Genomic DNA, 24934 nt, shown 5'->3' with positions numbered 1-24934 from the left:
ACCAAAGGTGGGAGAGAGTGCAGCACATTCACTACCCCCACCTACAATCCCTGCAACCTATGGGTTACAAGTCCGACTATACCACTAATGATACAAAGACATCTTATATGCCAGAAGATCAATACAAATTCGTTTTCTCATGTCATCAACCTTTTAAGTAATTTGATCATGTATCACTCTTAGAAATTGGAACTTATTTATCTTCACAGGGAGAGCAAATCACTGGTCAGCCCTCATTGGAGCTTCCCATTCGAAAAACTTTATATTGTGGGAGTATGGAGGTTATGTCAGTGAAGGGGTCAAACAGGTGGCCGAGCTGGGCTCACCTGTCAAGATGGAGGAGGAGATCCGTCAGAAGGTAAGGATGCAGAGTTTTTACATACCCAAACTGTTCATTTGTTCATTTAACAAATGCTTATTCAGACTCAGTCATGACCTGAAATCTGATAGACTGCTGTAGTTGTTTTATGTGTATTTGGGAGTTTTTCTATGCTCCTGTAATTGCCAACAGGTTATCTGTGAATGAATTTTTTAATTTTGAACAGTACATTATATGAAAAACATTATTAGATCTTTATGTTCACCAGTTTGTTCAAGATTCTGTCTGGATGTTTTATTATTATTATTTTGTCTAGGATTAATGTCTTTCCACAACTTTAATGTTCCCATGTATTCTCAGACAAATTAAACTTGCATACCTGCAGCTGCAAACACATAATGCTTTAATCATAAGTCACCCGAGTGAAAGCAGGGTTGGAATTATCCTCTTTGTCCTTGAAGAACTTTGATAAGAATAATAATAAGAATTAGAATCTGTGTCTATGGAGGTGTGATGATAAAATAGAGCTGGAATGGATCAGGTTGATCATTACATTAACTCTCCACTAGAGCATCATAATTACCTGCTGTTGAGGTCATTTTGTGAGGAACACCAAGAAAAGATATTTGCAACTGACAAGCTCTCTGCCTATTCTCTAAGTTCAGTGGAGCATGCAGATACTCTTGGAGATCCATGAAAGGCTCAGATGTTTGGTTCCCAGTACGCACAATGAATTTCCATTTGCATGATCAGCTGAGAATTGACACGGAAAGGATAGAAGATAAGAGGATGAGGGAGATGATTGAATTTAGTTCTGTTTCAGTAATCATGTGTCTTGCTCTCCCATTCGTTATCTCTCTTACAGTAGTGAAGGTACAAGAGTATATTATAACAGTTTGATAGTGACTGTATAAATCAGTGTTAAGACTTAATCTTCACTGTTAGCGAGTGACATGTTCTACTTTTGAAAATTACAGGAATTCCCTTAAATATTAACCCACCCCGCGCCTTTTTTATCATGTCTATTGTTGCTCTAGGCTCACTGTGAGTTGGAAGGCACTATTGTTTGTGAAGGTTCTTTGATATGATGTGCATTGTGAAAAAAAAAAAAAAAAAAAAAAAAAAAAAAAAAAAAACTAACAAATTCATCTGAACTAAAATAAGCACAAGTGCATTGTCCCTTCATTAATTCATATAAAGGCTGTCACTTAAGAGAATGCACTGATACAGTAGGCCTACGTTTAGCTGGCTATGTCTCCTGTATGATACTTACCAAAACAGAAGTTTTTGCGGCATTCGCATAGAACAAGAGCGCATGGTTTGTCCACTTTTTTTTTTCTTTTTTTTTCTCATCGCTGTTATTGTAATGTCTGGCAAGCCAGAATGCCTTACATCAGAAACAATATATTAGCTGAACCCTGTTTGTTTTACGTGTTATTTAAAGCAACCCATATTACAGCTACTTTGTCAGATTTAAGTTGAAACCTCGGTCCCAGCACGTGAAAGCTTAGATTTTTTTTCAGCAAACCGTCCCATCCCTAGAGGAAATGTAACTCTGTAGCATCTCTCCAGTAGATCTGTTATTTGAGCCAGATCGTATGTTGCATTGACTCTTGAGTAATGTTGTAAGCAGGTCTGTTTACAGTTGGGTGAACTGATAATTATTCTCCCTGGGTTTTTCACGGTTCCTATAGCAAACAAATCCTATTGGAGGCTAGAGAGCTGGACAGATCCATGTTGGTATATGAGTCTTGGTTGGCGACTGAGAAGTTTGTTAATTCTGGCATTTACACTTTTAAACTGGTCAAATCAAATTGAAATCACACTTTATAATAATAACAGGGTCTAAATGCATGAGACACTATTGTAAATGGAGGTTTAATATCTAGAAATAAATTAATCGGTGTTTTTTTGCCATTTAATATGCATGTTAACGCATCAAAATGCACTGGTATTACGGCTGTTGGTCTATAGGGGAGTGGTGTGTGCATGTATTGAACAGTGTGTGTCAAGTCATGTTTATTTGGCTATTGGCTGTGGTTTGACAGGTTCGGAAAAGAGAAGCATGCATCATTACAGAGCAGCTTTACAGAAAATGCATGTTTCACTATTGGGATGTATAAGGCCATATTAAAAAAGTAACTCTTGTTAGTGCTGTTGAAAAGGTTCTGCGTGTTCTTTAAAGTCAAGGCTGATGTTGTTTACTCAGATCACAGTAAATAGTACAATCCAATTACAATCCACACACTTCAGAGTAAATAGTACAAGCCAATTACAATCCACACAATTTATTAATGTTTAGTTATGAATTCATATTGTCCCTCCAGACAGATTTGAATGCAGCAGATTGCATATACTGAAATCCGTTCTTACTGTTAGTAAACTTGCCATTCTATGAGCTACATGAATCACTCTGACATGGCAGTGTTTAAATTGAGGAATCATTATGTGCTGTTACCAACTAGATAGAAGTGAAGGAGTTAGTTAGGGGGAGCCAGCAGGTGGGATTGCCACAATGTGACATCTTTCCTTCTCAGAATAAAAGCACCATCTGTCTGAGATGTCTAATTTATTAATTTCCACCCAGTTCCTGTAGTTTGTGCCATGAAACTTTCAAGTGGCATTTAAAATAATTTTATAGGTATTTTGAATTACCTAAAAAAAAATACAAAATAATAAATCAATCAATCAATCAATCAATCAATCAATAAATAAATAATAAAAAGTCTAATTTACTGTCAGAGAACAGTTTCTATCCATCCTTTTTCATTTAGCATGTGGGGATGCATCTTGGGTCTGCTGTATCCTTCACAACCTAGCACTCAGAACTAGCAGTTATTTAGTGAGAAAGGCTATAGCCTATAGTTAGTCTCTTGGCCGTGTAATTATCATTATTATTTGTTATATCTAACAACATAGTCAATAAGCCAACCATGACGGTCTATGGAATCCTCCTCCGAATGCAAATAACCCAAAAGTAGAGTACAGATAGACTTTACGACCCAATGGAATGTAGAGAGAGTCTAAATTCCAATTAATTCACTTTGAAACAGACACATACTACCCTTAAAAATAACATCTTCCTATTAATTGAGAAATAAATAAATGCAAATCCCCAGTGTATGTGTTATAACTGTTTTGTATATATTATTTTTATACAATGTATGGCTGCCCATGTGAGGCTAACAGAGGGCACAATTCTTGGTTGTTGTTTGTTTCTCTAGATTTCAGTTCCCATTACCCTTTGCTTTGACAATCGAGTCTCATTTAATTCAGCTGTGATTTCTTTGGATGTTTTACAATAAATGCTGCCCTTGATCTGCTTGTTTTAGAGCATTACGTGACACTTTTATATTGTGAATTGAATAATGTTTTATGCTTGCTTTACGATAGAACCATTAGTTAATGTACCATTCACCTATACTATGTTTGGTATCTACAAATGTCTATTTTGATGATCTAAATTATAGTGTATATTAAATGTTGATATCTATGCAACATCACCATTATAAGATTCTTTAAAAGTTTTTGCATGAAAAACCCAATCCACTTACACATGCAAAATACCATGCTCAAATGCTGCGTTTTCACTTGGTGTTAACATGAGATCTGTATCCGGATGTTGTCCAAATAAACATTGAAAAGACAAGTGTAAATATGCCTTAGATTGGAATGTTTTCCGATTAGCGTGTCTTTGTCTGTAGGTAGTCGAGGACGCATTGTTAGCAGATCTCTGCACTATCACGCATCTGCAGTTGTCACACCATGCTTCAACAGTTAATGTTTGTCTACATTGGATGTGACAAAGCGACTGCTGCAAAACACTTGAACTTTGTGTCAGTACATCATAAAACAGAACTAGGAAACAGTTTACTGTCGGGTATTTGTTGTGTCACCCCGTGCCACATCCAGTGTAGACGACATCACTGATTATAATGGATTCTAAAGTATTTTTTCACAGCTGGTTTAGACGGTTTAAGACATTTAAGCCACAGTCTACACAGACCATTTATCCGCTCAGCTCAAAGTTCAAATGACAGTATCGTCTCACATTGCCAGACGTTCAGAAAGGTGGCGGAGTGTCTGGGAACCTTGGCAACTTTGAATGGCCAAGGACCGCCAAGAGGACATTTGACTGACAGGTAAAGCAACCAATCACTTTTCGATTTATGCCCGCGTCATATTTAGGGGCATGGAAATATCTGCACAATAACAGATGGGTTTGTGAAACTCTTGGTTGTTTTTTAAAGAGTTATACAAACCTGATTCCAAAAAAGCTGTGACACAAATTGTGAGTAAAAAAAAAAGAATTGAATAATTTACAAATCTTATAAACTTATATTTTATTCACAATAGAATATAGATAACATAACAAATTTTGAAAGTGAGACATTTTGAAATGTCATGCCAAATATGGGCTCATTTTGAATTTCATGAGAGCTACACATTCCAAAAAAGTTGGAACAGGTAGCAATAAGAGGCCGGAAAAGTTACATGTACATATAAGGAACAGCTGGAGGAACAATTAGCAACTTGTTAGGTGAATTGGCGTGACTGGGTATAAAAAGAGCCTCTCAGAGTGGCAGTGTCTCTAAGAAGTCAAGATGGGCAGAGGATCACCAATTCCCCCAATGCTGCGGCGAACAACAGTGGAGCAATAACAGAAAGGAGTTAATCAGAGAAAAAATGCAAAGAGTTTGAAGTTATCATCATCTACAGTGCATAATATCATCCAAAGATTCAGAGAATCTGGAACAATCTCTGTGAGTAACGGTCAAGGTCGGAAAACCATACTGGATGCCCATGATCTTCGGGCCCTTAGACAGCACTGCATCACATACAGGAAAGCTACTGTAATCACAACAGTGGAACACAATCCACCGTGCCATTTGCCGTTGCTGGCTAAAACTCTATAGGTCAAAAAAGGAGCCATATCAAAACATGATCCAGAAGCCATGGGCCAAGGCTCATTTAAACTGTACTGTGGCAAAGTGTAAAACTGTTCTGAGGTCAGACGAATCAAAATTTGAAGTAATTTTTGGAAAACCGGGACGCCATGTCATCCAGACTAAATAGGACAAAGACAACCCAAGTTGTTATCAGCACTTAGTTCAGAAGCCTGCATCTCTGATGGTATGGGGTTGCATGAGTGCATGTGGCATGGGCAGTTTACACATCTGGAAAGGCACCATCAATGGTATATGAAATGGTATATCCAAATTCTAGAACAACCATATGCTTCCATCCAGATTGTCTCTTTCAGGGAATACCTTGCATTATCCAAAATGACAATGCCAGACCACATACTACATCAATTACAACATCATGGCTGTGTAGAAGAAGGATCCGGGTACTGAAATGGCCAGCGTGCAGTCCAGATCTTTCACCCATAGAAAACATTTGGCGCATCATAAAGAGGAAGATGCGACAAAGAAGACCTAAGACAGTTGACCAACTAGAAGCTTTATTAGACAAGAATGGGACATCATTCCTATTCCTAAACTCGAGCAACTTGTCTCCTCAGTCCCCAGACGTTTGCAGACTGTTATAAAAAGAAGAGGGGATGCCACACTGTGGTAAAAATGGCTTTGTCCCAACTTTTTTGACATTTGTTGATGCCATGAAATTTAAAATCAACGTATTTTTCCCTTAGAAATATGTATTTTCTCAGTTTAAACATTTGATATGTCATCTATGTTGTATTCTGAATAAAATATTGAAACTTGAAACTTCCACATCATTGCATTCTGTTTTTATTCACAATTTGTACAGTGTACCAACATTTTGGGAATCGGGTTTGTATACAAACAAACATGCCTTGCCTTGCCTATACACAATCATGAGATGATAAGATTGGATACATGTTTATTACATTTCTCAAGTGGTTATATATAGAATGCATTAGATTAAAAGGGATTGTTTGTCTGTTTCAAAGTGAGTGGATACTGTTTTAATCATTTGAGTTGTAGAGCAGTCTTATCTTGCTGATTTGTAACCTGAGGTCTGATTCTGGTGTTAGTTGCAGTTTAGGGGTAGATCTTCTGGTATCTGGTCTGCTTGTTGGGTGAGGGGAATTGGGGGTTATTTATTAAATACAACAAATATCTGTCTCAGACAATACATCCCATTAAAAGTAACTCATTTAACTGTGTCTTTTATGTAGTGTGCTTGACAATTGTTGTCTGTCAATACTCTGTGTGCCCCCCCCCCACCGCTTTAAAGTTTATTTTACACATTCATTTTCATAAGTAATAGTAATGTGAGTTAAAATGCTGTTGCAAGTGCCCATACTTATTTCCTGTGTGTTTGCAGTAAAAATCCAGCCAGGGATTGGTTTGTGTGCATGTGTTTGTATGCATGTGTGTGTGTGGATGAAAGGCTAGAGTTTTCCTTCCTCAGTATTTATGTGGAAATTTCCTTGCCTGGTCAAGCAGGTGTGGTGGTAGATATTTTGAGCGCTTCAGATTGCCAGAGCATCTCTGACCAGTTTTATATATGTGTTCCCATCTGTCCAAACTTCTGTCTGGTTTGTATAGTTTCTCAATTTTTGTGTTTATGAAGTAACATATCCTGCTGATAAATAAGCAGTCTTTCTTCTCAATTTCCTGCACCGCAGCTCATCATGTTATGCTTCCTCTCTAGAGGCCATTGCTAGTTGGCATTGTGTGCCGAAATGTTTTTCATGAATTTGCAGGTCATTGTTGACTCTCTGTGGGGGAGTAAATGGAAAATAAAATATCCATGCATCGGTGGATCCATTTCATTCAGCTCAGATAACACTAATGTTTCCACTAAAACCTTTGCCTCTACTATTTCTAAAGAGTCCCGGCTTCCACACAGCAATGAGAGTGTGATTGTTTGTGTTCTCACCCATGTAATACCCAAATGCCACATGGCCATATGTTAGTGCTGTGTGTTTGCATATCTGGTAAGGCCTTTATCTATGAAGGACTGTTTTTGTAAGATGAAGTATATGTTGTGCTTGAAGCTGAAAAGATGGACAGTTCTCTTGTTAATGTTAAAGTCAGTTTGACACAACTTTTGCGAGCCATTTTATTCTCTTAATGTGAAACAGAATATTCAATCAAAATTTGTTGAAGAAAAACTGTCTCTATATTACGGGCGGATGAATATCGGTAGTGTTGATGTCTGCCAAAAACAAAATCATTACAGAGACATTGATGAAAGGTTGTGAAGATGAATCATTGCACACCTAAACATGTATCCAGAGGGGCAATAGTCTCATGAAGCCAAACTATTGACTATCTGCATAAAATTGCCCATATGTACAGTAGTCCAGTGGAATGCCGCACCTCATGATACAATATATTGTTATATGTGTGGTTACATTTATGAAATGACATACTTCACTCATTCAGTATGAATCCTTTTTTTTCTTTTCTTTTTTTCTTCTTTTTTCATCTTTTTTTGACTTGTGTATTTATTTTATTGTTTTGACCTTTTTCTGTGTTTTTTTGTTTGCTTTTTGAGCTTGTGTTGTTGTTTCGTTGTCATGTCATGTCTTTTTTTTTTCAGAATCAGAATCAGAATCAGAATCAGAATGAGCTTTATTGGCAGGTATGTTTACACATACATGGAATTTGTTTTCGTGACAGAAGCTCCACAGTACAACAGAATGACAGCGACAGAACATAAAACACATAATAAAAGAATAAAAAATACAAATAAGTAGATAGTGACAATAACTAAACTGGTTTTTGAGGTCACTAAACTATCCCCCTTACTTGGTGTTATCTGAGGTCCATACTACAGGCCTAAATAAAATATGGCCACAGCTGCTGATGTCATTGTACTGCCACACAATTTTATTTTCTTTCTTTTTTTTTTTTTTGTTCTTCCTCACTTCTCACCCAGTTGGTCATTTGTGTATGCAGCTGGCTGCTGCCTCAGCTCAGTGTGTTGCTAATGAGAAGACTGCTGTTGTGGTGCTTTTAATGGCTGCCTTGTCTCTGACTCAGGTTCTGCTGGCACATGCCACCAGAGGATCTCAGAGGGATTGTGAAATTCTCAATTTCCTGACTGAAGAACTCTTGTTCTCTCACCACATGGACAGAAATAAGGTGCCACCTGAGATAAAGATGATTGCAATGCTAGTCAGCAGTCAGTGTAGATGAGAGTCTGAACATTGTGTCTCTTAGATGCTTTATTTCTCACCTCTGAGAGGTGTTTTCACAGGTTCTATTTCTCATATGTATGGTTCTGTCTTTTAAATATCTTTCCGTTTTGTAACTTTATTACATCAGATTTAAAGGGAGAAATATTTATGGAGAAACAGCATAAATTGTGTAATTTAAATAGTAATTCTGTATGTGTGTGTGTGTGCGTGTTCGTGTGGGCATGTTTTTGTGACATATCAGGACACAACTTTGTATAATCACATGGGTATGACACAGGTATTACAAGGAGAGGGTGACTTATGAGGACATAACCCATGTCCCCATTTTTCAAAACGCTTATAAATCATACAGAATGAGGTTTTTTTTTTTTGAGAAAGTAAAAATGCACAAAGTTTCCTGTGAGGGTTAGGGTTGGTGAAGGGCGATAGAATATACAGTTTCTACATTATAAAAACCATTATGCCTATGGGATGTCCCCACTTTTCACAAAAAACAAACATGTGTGCGTATGTGTGTGTGTAACATTTTAAATAAATGTATGCATTCGAGACTCGAGACCGGTTGGTCGAGCAGGTGTCGCTCATTTCCAATCACTCCACCGGCCTCGCTCCTGTTCCCACGTCTCTCGTCCCCGCTCCACTCATCACACAGACGCTTTTATCCAAATCGACTTACATTGCATTCAAGCTAACAATTTTCACCTAAAGTGTTCCCTGGGATTCAAACTCCCAACCTTGCACTTGCTAACACAATGCTCTACCACTTGAGCTACAGGAACACACACACACAAACAAACAAATTGCATCCACTGTCCCTTAACACTGGGTCCTTTGAAGAGTTAAACAAGGTTATCTTTACTTTCACAACCAAAAACACACTTCTTTGGTGACACTGTTGGTTTTGTGGTCTAAAAGCAAAATGACAAATCCTTCTCGAGCAAGTCCTGTGAAGCTATGCTGATGACTTGACGTCACGTTGATGGGCATGCTCTTGCTCTTGCTTACCGACATTAAAATACGTTACTAACATCAACAGTTAAAAAAGTTTCACAGGATTATGAAAGTGATGCACGGGCTTAATCTTGGCCATTTTTTTTTCTCTGTGTCGGACTTCACTGATGTATTTTCCCTGATATAGCCTAGTTGTCTATTAATTATGATAATCATTTGTATTCAGCCACAAACATGAGGTGAGAGCAAGCCGGGCACAGATGTGTGAATACTACTTTGTTCATCATAAAATGCAGTTTTTTTATAATTATATATATATATATATATATATATATATATATATATATATATATATATATATATATATATATATATATATATATATTATATAAATGTCCATGTTTAGATTTAAATTTTTATTTATGTATATTCACATGTATATTTTAATATGAATATATAAGGTTTTTTGTTGTTGTTTTTGTTGTTTGAGGAACTGAGATGGTGCCCCCCCGGGAGTGCAACTCTGTTTGTGTATTTGGTGTACCTTAAACTCTAGTGTGAAGTGGGCGTAACTAAAGCGCAAATGGCAATCTCATTGGCTGGTGCTCACTTATTATCGTCCCTGTTTTAATGTCAGCAAATTAGTCAATGCAAACGGACAAAACCCATTTTTTTACTTTTCTTATTAGTAGAATTCATATTATTAATATTATCATCATCATTTGAGTATTATTGTTTTTTTTATATATATATATAGAAACACTGAATGACAAACAAAGCAGCACCACCAGTCCTAAATTCAGTTAAAATGTTTATGCATTCTTACATGGTTACCAATTTAATTATAATTACTAAAGTTCTATCATTAAATATTACTTGATTATCCAGATGTCATATTATAATGCTTGACTGACTGATTTTAAGTGTGTACTTTCAGGTATTTAAAAAGCTGTGCCATTTTAAAAACATGCGGTATTATACAGTGTGTGTGTGTGTGTGTGTGTGTGTGTATGTATGTATGCACACACACACACACACACACACACACACACATATATAAAATGAAATAATTTTTTTATTATATATATATATATATATATATATATATATATATATATATATATATATATATATATATCGCAGCAATTTGCTAAAATCATTTAAGTTAATTTTTTTACTCATTAATGTACACATAGCACCCCATATTGACAGAAAAACACATAATTGTTGACATTTTTGCAGATTTATTAAAAAAGAAAAACTGAAATATCACATGTTCCTAAATATTCAGACCCTTTGCTGTGACACTCATATATTTAACTCAGTCGCTTTCCATTTCTTCTGATCATCCTTGAGATGGTTCTACACCTTCATTTGAGTCAAGCTGTGTTTGATTCTACTGTCTGGACTTGATAAGGAAAGCCACACACCTGTCTATATAAGATCTTACAGCTCACAGTGCATGTCAGAGCAAATGAGAATCATGAGGTCAAAGGAACTGTCTGAAGATCTCAGAGACAGAATTGTGGAAAGGCACAGATCTGGCCAAGGTTACAAAACAATTTCTGCTGCACTTAAGGTTCCTAAGAGCACAGTGGCCTCCATAATCCTTAAATGGAAGACGTTTGGGATGACTGGAACCCTTCCTAGAGCTGGCCGTCCGGCGAAACTGAGCTATCGGGAGAGAAGAGCTTTGGTGAAAGAGGTACAGAAGAACCCAAAGATCACTGTGGCTGAGCTCCAGGGATGCAGTCAGGGGGTGGGTGAAGTTGTAGAATGTCAACCATCGCTGCAGCCCTCCACCAGTCGGGGCTTTATGGCAGAGTGGCCCGACAGAAGCCTCTCCTCAGTGCAAGACACATGAAAGCCCCCATGGAGTTTGCTAAAAAAAAAAACACCTGAAGTATTCTCTGGTTTGATGAGACCAAGATATAACTTTTGGCCTGAGATTGGTGTTTACAATCTCAGGTGGAATCTTGAGTTGCTGATCTAGGTCCACTTGCATCTTCCAGTCCCGTGCGGTGTCCAAGAGGGTGCTATCCATTCTTGCAGCTGGTTTTGCTGGGCACTGCCCTGCTCTCACGAAGGGGATAGTGGGTGAGTGTCCGGATGTTGGGTGAGGGAGGGCATTGATAAAGGATTGCCTCCCTTCCAGAATGACTGCCAATTGGCGTAGGACTTTGTTATGCCTCCAGGTGTAACGGCCTTGGGACAGACTGGTTGTGCAGCCAGTAAGGATGTGCTTAAGAGTTGCTGGGGTTTGGCAGAGAGGGCATGCTGGATCATCTCCAAACCACTGGTTAAGATTCTTAGGTGTAGGAAGAACATTGTAGGTGGCCCTGATGAGGAAGCTTATTTGGTTTCCTTCCATCTCCCACATATCTCTCCAAGTGAGCTTATGATGCTTTAGGTTTTCCCAGGTAGTCCACTGGCCCTACTTGGCTTGTGCTACTGCCTTTGTGCATCTCTCTGCTTCCTGTTGATGCCGGACCTCATCAACTACAAACTTTCTCCTCTCTGCAGAAGTTGCCTTATGCCATGTAGGTCGACTAGTCCCAAGTCCAAGCCCGCCTCTTCCTTGCTGCACCTGTCCAACTATGTCTCCATGTCTGAGAGCAAATTGTGCTTGCTCTACAGCCTCAGTTGGAGTCAACTTCCTCCCAGTTGCCATTCTGGGAGGAGCTGTTCATTTGGCTGCATCTTGAGACTCACTTTAGTGCACTTGTATTCTTCGGTGAGGCTAGAGATAGGTAGTTCCAGTGCACCGTTTGCATACAACCCAATGTTACTGAGGCAGCGCGGAAGTCCCAGCCACTTCTTGATGTATTCAATTACTGTCCTCTCCAGCTTCTCAACTTTGGAAATAGGAAACTCATACACTGTTAGAGGCCACATTAGGCGGGGGAGCAACCCAAACTGCAGACACCACAGTTTCAACTTTCCCGGAAGTGAAATCTTATCAATACTGACAAGGCCTTTGATGGTTTCTTCCCTCAATTGGTCACACTGCTCTGCGTCTTTGAGATTTGCATTGTACCACCATCCTAAGCTCTTGACAGGTTGCTCTGATACCAATGGAATGGGTGTTTCATTGATGTTGAACCTATGGTCGGTAAACTTTCCTTTGATTATGGGTATGCTCCTGGATTTACTGGGTTTCAATTTCATCCTTGCCCATGTAATGTTGGAGTGAAGCTTCTCTAACAGACGTTTGCTACAAGCGGTGGTTGAGGTCAAGGTGGTCATGTCATCCATATAGGCATGAATCGGTGGTAGCCGCTGTCTGTCCTGCCGACGCTCCCCTCCGACTACCCATTTAGATGCCCTGATGATTACTTCCATTGCCATGGTAATAGCTAGAGGGGATATTCTTCTACAAGGATCCCTTCAAATTTGTAAAAGGGCTTTTTACAAGTGAAAAGAGCGGATCTCTTAAGGTACCAAAGAAGGAGCTGGAGCACCACCTGAAGGTGACATGCTCACCCCCCCCTTTAATACAATATATTGACGGATTTATTCATGACGGCATCCTCATTTTACAGAATTACACAAAGTGCCTAAAACTTTGCACAGTACTTTAGCTTTGCAGGTTTCTTGACGTATTTTGCTGCCACAGTTCTTCTGGATTGAGCCTGTCTCAGTACAGTATGTTCTGTTTCTTCATGTCAACAAAAATCTTCCTGGATTATTACATTTAATGACAAAAGTAATGTTTGGAAATGTAAGTTGATATTTCCTACTGACACATTACAGCAAAACGAAATGACTGACTTAAAACCATTTTTTATTGGTGAAAATGCCAGTGGCCTAAGACCTTTTTGTGAAAGTGAATTTTTGTGTATATATTTTATTGAAAATCCTATAATAGAATTGACCAATATGTATTCCTTTAAACCATTGAAAACTTGAAATATATTATATAGGGTGATAACTACTTCAATAATAATATTTTGAATTAAACACTCAACTAAACTCACTCAAACCCATAGTTTCATCAAAATTTCACCATCAAGTACATCACAAGCACATCATTCATAACTCCTTCAAAAACAGCTAGAAGCCTTGGAGTTATCATTGATTATCAGCTGACTTTCTCAGACCACATTGCTAAAACTGTCCGATCCTGCAGATTTGCTTTATTCAACATCAAGAAGATCAAGCCCTTTCTTTCGGAACATGTTGCGCAACTCCTTGTTCAAGCTCTTGTTCTGTCCAGGCTGGACTATTGCAATGCCCTCTTGGCAGGTCTTCACTTTTACGGACTTTTAAATTAAATGTTCCCTCCTTGTGGAATGACCTCCCCAACTCAATTCGAGCAGCTGAGTCTTTAGCCATCTTCAATTATCAGCTTAAAACACATCTCTTCCATCTTTATTTGACCCTCTAACTTTAACACTCACTATTCTAATTATATTCTTTAAAAAAAAATCTTACTACCTTTCTAATCTTTTTGTATTTTATTTTCTTTTCATTAATTATTTATGTGTGTGTGTGTGTGTGTGTAGGTGTAAAGACCTCTAACACTAGCTTGCTCTATTTTTTTTTTCATTCTATCTGTTCTCTTTATATTATATTATTTAAAATCCCATGCTATGTGTTCTGTTAATCTAAATGAGACTTGTTATAGCACTTATATATCATTGCTCTTTTTGTTGTTTTTGATTGCTTCCACTGTCCTCATCTGTAAGTCGCTTTGGATAAAAGTGTCTGCTAAATGAATAAATGTAAATGTAACTATAATAATAATAATAATAATGCCTAAATGATCTTCTCTTCTAGTGAATGAACAACCACAACAACCAAATTATTAATTCACGATGACTATGTTAAATAGGGGAAACAATAAATAAAATAAAAGCTTCATGAAGATCCTACTTTAGAATAACAGCATTAAATGGAATAAATGAATTTAGTTTCGTAAATAAAGGCATAATTCCCATTATGGAACTAATTTACACTTTTAAGCTGCTTCAGTTTGTGCAGCAGAATATAGATTGTTTATATTAATAACAAGGTCTATATGAGTCAAAACTACTGAGGTCATGTGCTTATTTTTTTTTGGAGGTCACTGCTGAATATTTCAGACCAGGCAGTTGTAGCTTCGAGCTGGACTATTTGTCTTTTCCAATACAAACTTTTTGACACAAAGTCTGTCCTTGTAAAATAACAAAGCCTCGTTTTGCTAAAGGAGGCTAAATGTTATATAAGGTATAATGTATAATGCAAACAATACAGTGATATAGCAGTGCTGCCTATAAATATTTGGTTATTGTATTTTTACATTTTAATTGAACTGAAGACTGTTCCAAATGTTTTATTTATTTATTTATTAATATATTATGTGTGTATATATATATATATATATATATATATATATATATATATATATATATATATATATATATATATATATATATATATATATATATATATATATATATATATATATATATTATGTATGTGTATATATATATATAAAATATTTTTTAGTAACATGTTCCTGGGTCATAATCTTTTGTTGGTCTTGAAACAATATCCCCTTCAAAGAAATATAAATACACATTAACAACATCTAATTTACATTAACAAGATCTAAAATTAGAGTCTTGTCAAAGCCCCAATAACATCCATAAACATAACCATGCAATGTGATCCTGATCTTGGGTCATGTTCTGCTGAATTTTCATGCTGTTCCAGATTTATGCTGATTCATCTTACTTTGTTACTCGTCTAGTTACTTTATCAATACAGTGAAGTTTTTGTCCAGCAAAGCTTTGATGATCATGGTCAGCAACTAGCACCAGTCCCGGCGTAAAGCCTGACAGAAGATAACGTGAAAATATAAATAAATAAGTAACGTACATAGGCGCCTGAAGTGGGTGTGCTGATGGTGATGCAGCACCCCCTTGTTTTTTACTTTTGTGAGCAGAGGTTTCAAAGGTTTCAGAGGTTTTCAAAATCTACAGGTGATTTGGGGAGCTGGGAAACAGGGCCTTCCGCTGAGCTACATGTGCTGATGTTTCATTCATCTGTCCATTACACCTAAACATGCAGTGCTCCTGGGCCAAGTGGAACGGTCCTGATGATGGAAAACTGCTGCTTGACAAACTAAACTACTGTGCCTCAATGCCCATGACCACATCACAGTCATCTGTTAATGCTGATGTGGAATACCGTATGATATCCATTTCCCTAAGCCTCCAAAAGCAGTTTACATGTGCAAAACAAAGCTATATGGAATGAGCTGCTTTCTTTGTAAAAAGTAAAAATATAAATGTGCAGACGTTTCAGTATTGAATCTGTAAATGAGATTTATTTTTCATGTTGTTGTTTTTTTTTTTTATTATTAAAGTTAATCAGTACAACACAATCTAATGACAATCTCACAAACTAGTGTCGGTAAACACACATGCTTATTGCTATCCCATAACTTATCATTTTCATGGACCAGAACACTGGATCAAGGTCTTGTGTGTCTTTCAGTACTGGACAGTTTAAAATTAAAATTAATAAAGGATAGGCTGAAAGCTAGGAGTGACAGAGAAGTTTTTAGCAAAAAAAAAATAAAAAAAATAAAAAAAAAATAAAATCAAACTGTAATAAAACCCAAAACCACTTATTTGACAACAAAAGAAGCATGGACTCTTTGATTACTGAACTTGGAATAATTGGTGAAAAAAAGGTGAAAAGTGGCTTATGAATATTAGAACATCAATCTTAAAATCACACATTAGTAGCTAAAGTAGCTAAAGTCAGTCATGTGACATTTGGACATTTGATGTGTGTTGGCACATCCCAAAATACCCACACCTGACATTGTGATCTCTGGCATTTTGGGCCGTGTTTCTTTCTCAAACATTAAGAAAGCATTTAGCGAAACACCTGTTGTAAGTGAAGAGTCCTTTCCAGCAACTTTCTTAACCAGAGGATAGCACTTTGATGATGTGTTTATAATCATAGATGGCTGAAATAGCACACTGTGACAAGCACCCAAAGGCTCTTAAGCAGAGGTGCATTTAATCCCACTCAGCAACACACACACACACACACACACACACACACACACACACACACACACACACACACGCTTACAGAGGCATGCCGAGGATGCACGCATTTACAAAGATGCAATTTAGATATGCTGAATGAGAGGCAGCATGTGCTTGTGTTAAATGACTTTTGATTATGGGCTGTTCGCACACTGAGCTGCTAATTTCATCTGTTTCAGGAATAGGCATAGTTTGGGTTTAACATTTGAGTGATTATTTTCATAGATGCACATCTACACATACAGTATACATACCCAGTCTGTATATACAATCTTAAGAAAATAAAGATTGCAAAGGGGGTTTTCAGAGTGATGCCATATATATATATATATATATATATATATATTAAGATCAATGGTTGTTAAAGGATAATAATGATGATGATGATGATGATGATGATGATAATAATAATAATAATAATAATAATAATAATAATAATAATAATTTGCTTAGATTTAATAACCCTCATGTTCATCACAGCAGATTTGGAGAATTTTTTGCTTATCAATGAAACATATGCAGTGAATAGGTTTCAGAATTTGAGTACAAATAGTTAACAAAAAACATGACAATAAACCACAAGTAATACACACAAACCCAGTCCATCAATTCAATTATTGGGAATGAAGTGAAAAGCTGTGTGTTTTATATAAACACACACACACACACACACACACACACACACACACACACACACACACATTATTGCGTGGATAAAGTTAATCGATCTGAAAATTTCCCCTACTATTTGCTAGGGAGCAGAGATTCGCCAAATGAATGCTCTGCAGCGGCATCCTAAATCCGCTCTGTTGTATTTTGCTTGCCTTGCCTGGAGCACTTGTATAGGAATGCAGATCCTCCAACTAAAATGTCCAGTAAGACATATGAATGCTCAAATGTCGGCAGAAAGTGAGCTATTTCTGATGTCCAGGAGTTTGTTCCTCGTAAAGCTGATCAGAGAAATCTTTCTCAAGACAGGACAAACAAACAAAAAGAGTACAAGTACCAAGGTCCAACAAACCAAAGTGTCTCTAGTAAGTGTATTTATTTCTTGTCGCATTAGTGTTTAGCGCAGTTATCGGTGCTAGGAAACACTTGTTTGTTTACTGTGTTGAGACGTGCTGCGTTTGTTCTCGTACTCTATCGCATACATTGTCAGTGTTGTGCGCTTGCTTAGTCCTTTGTTGTGATAAACAGTAATGTTTGTTCAGCTGAATTCAATTTCCGTTTTGTTGGGTTTAAAAAAAGATTAGTATACCGCGCCAGCAGTCGCGGCAGCCCTCCAGTTAAGCCATCCTCGTGTGAAGACCATCGACTCTACCATGCGACTCCATTGGGCAGGGACACCGATAGGGGATATAAGTATTGTTTTCTTCGTTTAATTTCTGTTTCAGTTTTTGTTTATAACCAATTCTCACTATGTGTTTCTCCAGATCCCTACTATCATTACCACTCGTAAACCATGCATCACACAATGTAGACAGCGCAATCTTAACAACCTGCACACTTTGCCTATGTCTGCTAACACACTACTTTCTTTTTCTATTGGTCTCTGGAATTGCCAGTCTGCTGTAAACAAAGCCGATTTCATTACTTCTATTATTAGTCATTCAAAGTTTCATCTCATGGCCCTAACAGAGACCTGGATCAAACCAGAGGACACTGCTACACCTGCTGCACTCTCCAATAATTTCTCATTTTCCCACTCCCCCCGTTTGACTGGAAGAGGTGGAGGTACTAGTCTGCTCATCTCTAATGATTGGAAATTTAATCCTTTACCATCTTTGGGTATCAACAGCTCCTTTGAATCTCATTCAGTTACTGTTACCTACCCTTTTAAAATACATTTTGTAGTTGTCTATTGACCCCCAGGACCACTGGGTAACTTTTTGAATGAATTAGATGTGTTGCTCTCAACCTTTTCTGAGGATAGTTCTCCCCTTGTTATGCTGGGAGATTTCAACATCCATCTAGGAAAACCTCTATTTGCTGATTTCCATTGCCTGCTTGCCTATTTTGATCTCAACCGAGTGTCAACTACTACTACTCAAAAATCAGGCAACCAATTGGACCTTATTTATACACGACACTGCTCTACTGATCATGTTCTGGTTACTCCACTGCACACGTCGGATACCTTCCTCCTCACTCTTAACCTCAACATGGTCCCTGACACATCACTTATCCCTTCACATGTCATCTTTCGACGTAACCTACGCACACTTTCACCCTCCCGGCTATCTGCAATGGTTTTATCTTCACTTCCTTCCCCTAAACTGTTTGCATCTTTGGACGCGAACATCGATACTGATACTTTCTGCTCCACTCTTACATCTTGTTTAGACACTGTTTGCCCCTTATTTTCCAGGCCAGCCCGTAACACCCCTTCTGCCCCTTGGTTATATAATGTTCTACGCGAACACCCTTCTAAGCTTAGAGCTTCTGAAAGGGTGTGGCGCAAGTCCAAGAATACTACTGACCTTATTGTGTATCAGTCACTCCTATCTTCTTTCTCTGCTATGTCTCCTCTGCTAAAAAGAAATACTACCATAACAAAATTAACAATTCCTCTGACTCTCGCATGCTTTTTAAAACATTTTCCTCACTTCTTTGTCCTCCTCTTCCCCCTCCTGCTTCATCTCTAATAGCTGACGACTTTGCAACGTTTTTCATTAATAAAATTAAAGACATTAGTGCACAATTTTCCACACCACAATCATTCAAGCTCATATCACCAGCAAACTTACACTCATTTGCATCCTTCTGTTCACTCTCTGAGGCAGAAGTCTCAAAACTCATCATTTCTAATCACCCTACTACTTGCCCGCTTGAACCTATACCATCTCATCTCCTTCAAGCCATTTCTCCTGCAGTTATACCTGCACTCACTCACATCATCAACACTTCCCTCCACACTGGTGTTTTCCCCTCATCATTTAGACAGGCACGTATAACTCAACTACTTAAGAAACCCAACCTCAACCCATCTCTTTTAGAGAACTACAGACCAGTTTCTCTTCTTCCTTTCATTGCAAAAACACTTGAAAGAGCTGAGTTCAAACAAGTCTCTACATTTCTCACACACAACAATCTACAACCAATCTGGCTTCAGAAGTGGACATTCAAATGAGACGGCCTTGCTCTCAGTTGTTGAAGCTCTAAGACTGGCAAGAGCAGAATCCAAATCTTCAGTACTTATCCTGCTTGATCTGTCCGCTGCTTTTGGCACGGTAAATCACGAGATCCTCCTATTAACCCTACTGGCAAATGGCATTTCAGGAACCAGACTTCAATGGTTTGAGCGTTACCTATCACATAGATCCTTCAAAGTATATTGGAGAGGTGAAGTGTCCAAGTCTCAACATCCAACTAATGGGGTGCCTCAGGGCTCAGTTCTTGGACCACTTCTCTTCTCTGTCTACATGGCATCATTAGGTTCTGTCATTCAGAAACATGGCTTTTCATACCACTGCTATGCTGATGACACTCAACTCTACCTCTCATTCCATCATGATGATCCGACGGTAGCTATTCGCATCTCAGCTTGTTTAACAGACATTTCTTCCTGGATGATGGACCATCATGTTCAACTCAACCTTGCCAAGACAGAACGGCTTGTGATTCCAGCAAACCCATTGTTTCATCACAATTTCACCATTTAGTTAGGCACTTCAACCATAACTCCTTCAAAAACAGCTAGAAGCCTTGGAGTTATGATTGATGATCAGCTGACCTTCTCAGACCACATTGCTAAAACTGTCCAATCCTGCAGATTTGCTTTATTCAACATCAAGAACATCAAGCCCTTTCTTTCGAAACATGCTGCACAACTCCTTGTTAACTCCTTAAAAAATCTAACTACCTTTCTAATCTTTTTGTATTCTATTTTTCTTTTCTTTTATTATGCAATTATATATACATATGTGTGTGTATGTGTAAAGACCTCTAACTAGCTTGTTCTATTTTTTTTTATTCTATCTGTTTTCTTTTTATTTATTATATTTAAAATCCAATGCTACGTGTGCTGTGTTAACCTAACTGAGACTTGTTATAGCACTTATATCAATCAATCAATCAATCACCTTTATTTATATAGTGCTTTAAACAAAATACATTGCGCCAAAGCACTGAACAACATTCATTTGGAAAACAGTGTCTCAATAATGCAAAATGATAGTTAAAGGCAGTTCATCATTGAATTCATTGATGTCATCTCTGTTCAGTTGAAATAGTGTCTGTTTTAATTTGCAATCAAGTCAACGATATCGCTGTAGATGAAGTGACCCCAACTAAGCAAGCCAGAGGCGACAGCGGCAAGGAACCGAAACTCCATCGGTGACAGAATGGAGAAAAAAACCTTGGGAGAAACCAGGCTCAGTTGGGGGGCCAGTTCTCCTCTGACCAGACGAAACCAGTAGTTCAATTCCAGGCTGCAGCAAAGTCAGATTGTGCAGAAGAATCATCTGTTTCCTGTGGTCTTGTCCTGGTGCTCCTCTGAGACAAGGTCTTTACAGGGGATCTGTATCTGGGGCTCTAGTTGTCCTGGTCTCCGCTGTCTTTCAGGTCAGTAGAGGTCCTTTCTAGGTGCTGATCCACCATCTGGTCTGGATACGTACTGGATCCGGGTGACTGCAGTGACCCTCTGATCTGGACACAGACTGGATCTGGTGGCCACGGTGACCTCGGAACAAGAGAGAAACAGACAAATATTAGCGTAGATGCCATTCTTCTAATGATGTAGAAAGTACGGTGTTATGTGAAGTGTTCCGGTTCCAGTTTACCTAATTAATGCAGCCTAAAAATCCTTTAACGGATTTGGATATTAAAAGCATATTAGTATGTTATGTGTATGCCAGGTTAAAGAGATGGGTCTTTAATCTAGATTTAAACTGCAAGAGTGTGTCTGCCTCCCGAACAATGTTAGGTAGGTTATTCCAGAGTTTAGGCGCCAAATAGGAAAAGGATCTGCCGCCCGCAGTTGATTTTGATATTCTAGGTATTATCAAATTGCCTGAGTTTTGAGAACGTAGCGGACGTAGAGGAGTATAATGTAAAAGGAGCTCATTCAAATACTGAGGTGCTAAACCATTCAGGGCTTTATAAGTAATAAGCAATATTTTAAAATCTATACGATGTTTGATAGGGAGCCAGTGCAGTGTGGACAGGACCGGGCTAATATGGTCATACTTCCTGGTTCTAGTAAGAACTCTTGCTGCTGCATTTTGGACTAGCTGTAGTTTGTTTACCAAGCGTGCAGAACAACCACCCAATAAAGCATTACAGTAGTCTAACCTTGAAGTCATAAATGCATGGATTAACATTTCTGCATTTGACATTGAGAGCATAGGCCGTAATTTAGATATATTTTTGAGATGGAAAAATGCAGTTTTACAAATGCTAGAAACGTGGCTTTCTAAGGAAAGATTGCGATCAAGTAGCACACCTAGGTTCCTAACTGATGACGAAGAATTGACAGAGCAACCATCAAGTCTTAGACAGTGTTCTAGGTTATTACAAGTAGAGTTTTTAGGCCCTATGATTAACACCTCTGTTTTTTCTGAATTTAGCAGTAAGAAATTACTCGTCATCCAATTTTTTATATCGACTATGCATTCCATTAGTTTTTCAAATTGGTGTGTTTCACCGGGCTGCGAGGAAATATAGAGCTGCGTATCATCAGCATAACAGTGAAAGCTAACACCATGTTTCCTGATGATATCTCCCAAGGGTAACATATAAAGCGTGAAGAGTAGCGGCCCTAGAACTGAGCCTTGAGGTACTCCATACTGGACTTGTGATCGATATGATACATCTTCATTCACTGCTACGAACTGATGGCGGTCATATAAGTACGATTTAAACCATGCTAATGCACTTCCACTGATGCCAACAAAGTGTTCAAGTCTATGCAAAAGAATGTTGTGGTCAATTGTGTCAAACGCAGCACTAAGATCCAATAAAACTAATAGAGAGATACACCCACGATCAGATGATAAGAGCAGATCATTTGTAACTCTAAGGAGAGCAGTTTCAGTACTATGATACGGTCTAAATCCTGACTGGAAATCCTCACATATACCATTTTTCTCTAAGAAGGAATATAATTGTGAGGATACCACCTTTTCTAGTATCTTGGACAGAAAAGGGAGATTCGAGATTGGTCTATAATTAACTAGTTCTCTGGGGTCAAGTTGTGGCTTTTTTATGAGAGGCTTAATAACAGCCAGTTTGAAGGTTTTGGGGACATGTCCGAATAACAATGAGGAATTAATAATAGTCAGAAGAGGACCTATGACTTCTGGAAGCACCTCTTTTAAGAGCTTAGATGGTATAGGGTCTAACATACATGTTGTAAGTTTAGATGATTTAACAAGTTTATACAATTCTTCCTCTCCTATAGTAGAGAATGAGTGGAACTGTTCCTCAGGGGGTCTATAGTGCACTGTCTGATGCGAAACTGTAGCTGACGGCTGAATGGTTGCAATTTTATCTCTAATAGTATCGATTTTAGAAGTAAAGTAGTTCATAAAGTCATTACTGCTGTGGTGTTGGGAAATGTCAACACTTGTTGAGGCTTTATTTTTCGTTAATTTAGCCACTGTATTGAATAAATACCTGGGGTTATGTTTGTTTTCTTCTAAAAGAGAAGAAAAGTAATCAGATCTAGCAGTTTTTAATGCTTTTCGGTAGGATATGCTACTTTCCCGCCAAGCAATACGAAATACCTCTAGTTTTGTTTTCCTCCAGCTGCGCTCCATTTTTCGGGCTGCTCTCTTTAGGGTGCGAGTATGCTCATTATACCATGGTGTCAAACTGTTTCCCTTAACCTTTCTTAAGCGTAAAGGAGCAACTGTATTTAAAGTGCTAGAAAAGAGAGAGTCCATAGTTTCTGTTACATCATCAAGTTGTTCTGAGGTTTTGGATATGCTAAGGAATTCGGATACATCAGGAAGATAACTTAAAAAGCTGTCTTTTGTGGTAGAAGTGATGGTTCTTCGATACTTGTAACAAGAAGTAGAATTTACAATTTTGGCTATATGAAGTTTACACAGAACTAAATAATGATCTGAGATATCATCACTTGGCTGAATAATTTCAACACTATCAACATCAATTCCATGTGACAGTATTAAATCTAGAGTATGATTTCGACAATGAGTAGGTCCTGAAACGTGTTGTCTAACACCAATAGAGTTCAGAATGTCTATAAATGCTGATCCCAATACATCTTTTTCATTATCGACATGGATATTAAAATCACCAACTATTAAGACTTTATCTGCAGCCAGAACTAACTCGGATGTAAAATCACCAAACTCTTTAATAAAGTCTGTATGGTGCCCTGGTGGCCTGTATACAGTAGCCAGTACAAACATAACAGGGGATTTATCATTAACATTGGTTTCTCTGGATAATGTTATATGAAGCACCATTACTTCAAACGAGTTATACTTGAAGCCTGCCCTCTGAGAAATCCTGAAAACGTTATTATAAATTGAAGCAACACCTCCCCCTTTGCCTTTTAGACGCGGCTCGTGTTTATAACAATAATCTTGGGGGGTGGACTTATATATCATTGCCCTTTTTGTTGTTTTTGATTGCTTCCACTGTCTTCATCTGTAAGTCGCTTTGGATAAAAGCGTCTGCTAAATGAATAAATGTAAATGTCTCAAAGTGTCAGTTTAATTTCCTTGTGATTTTAATACAACATAATTTGATTTAAAAGCTGATTTTTTAAGATTCTTAATTATTCTGTTTACCCTTCAATAAGCTCTGCCTCGTAAACAATACTGCTCAGTTGTACATGTTGTTCATGACTACCATATTATCAGATACACACCATGTGTGTTTGTATATATATATATATATATATATATATATATATATATATATATATATATATATATATATGTGTGTGTGTGTGTGTGTGTGTGTGTGTGTGTGTGTGTGTGTGTGTGTGTGTGTGTGTGTACAGTGGCTTCCATAAGTATTGGAACAGTAAAGACAAAATAGTTTTGTTTGCTGTGGAGTCAATAAATCTGTAAATATAATTATGACAAAACAACAGCATATCACATTTTATTATTGGATGATTCATCACAAGGTGAGCATGATTTCACCAAGTACAACATGTTCCTGGATCAACATCTTACTTGATCGTGGAACAACATTCCAATCAACCAATCAGAATAGAGATGTAACTTTTTAGGAAATATATTTTCAGGAGCTATCATTTCCCTCTGATTTTTGGAATACATTATGGGTAGGGTTAGGTTTAGGGGTAGGGATTGGGTTAAAGGGTTAATGCGCTGAAAAATGAAAATTATGTCATTAATGACTCACCGTCATGTCCTTCCAAACCCGTAAGACCTCCAATCATCTTCGGAACACAGTTTAAGATATTTTAGATTTAGTCCAAGAGCTCTCAGTCCCTCCATTGAAACTGTGTGCACAGTATACTGTCCATGTCCAGAAAGG

At 37.8% G+C, this 24934-nt stretch overlaps 1 protein-coding gene across 2 annotated transcripts in view; it reads left to right on the top strand.

The window, feature by feature from the left end:
• The window catches only part of LOC127933927 (spondin-1-like), a 210311-nt gene that overhangs the window by 66193 nt on the left and 119184 nt on the right, over positions 1-24934 (top strand). For both annotated transcript variants that reach the window (XM_052531064.1, XM_052531065.1), the window contains exon 6: positions 210-358. In XM_052531064.1, coding sequence (XP_052387024.1) covers positions 210-358 — 149 coding nt within the window. The remainder of the gene's footprint in view (positions 1-209; positions 359-24934) is intronic.

This window comes from Carassius gibelio, chromosome A18 (genome assembly GCF_023724105.1).
Source record: "Carassius gibelio isolate Cgi1373 ecotype wild population from Czech Republic chromosome A18, carGib1.2-hapl.c, whole genome shotgun sequence".
NCBI lineage: Eukaryota > Metazoa > Chordata > Actinopteri > Cypriniformes > Cyprinidae > Carassius > Carassius gibelio.
This window is presented reverse-complemented; position numbering and strand designations above follow the sequence as displayed.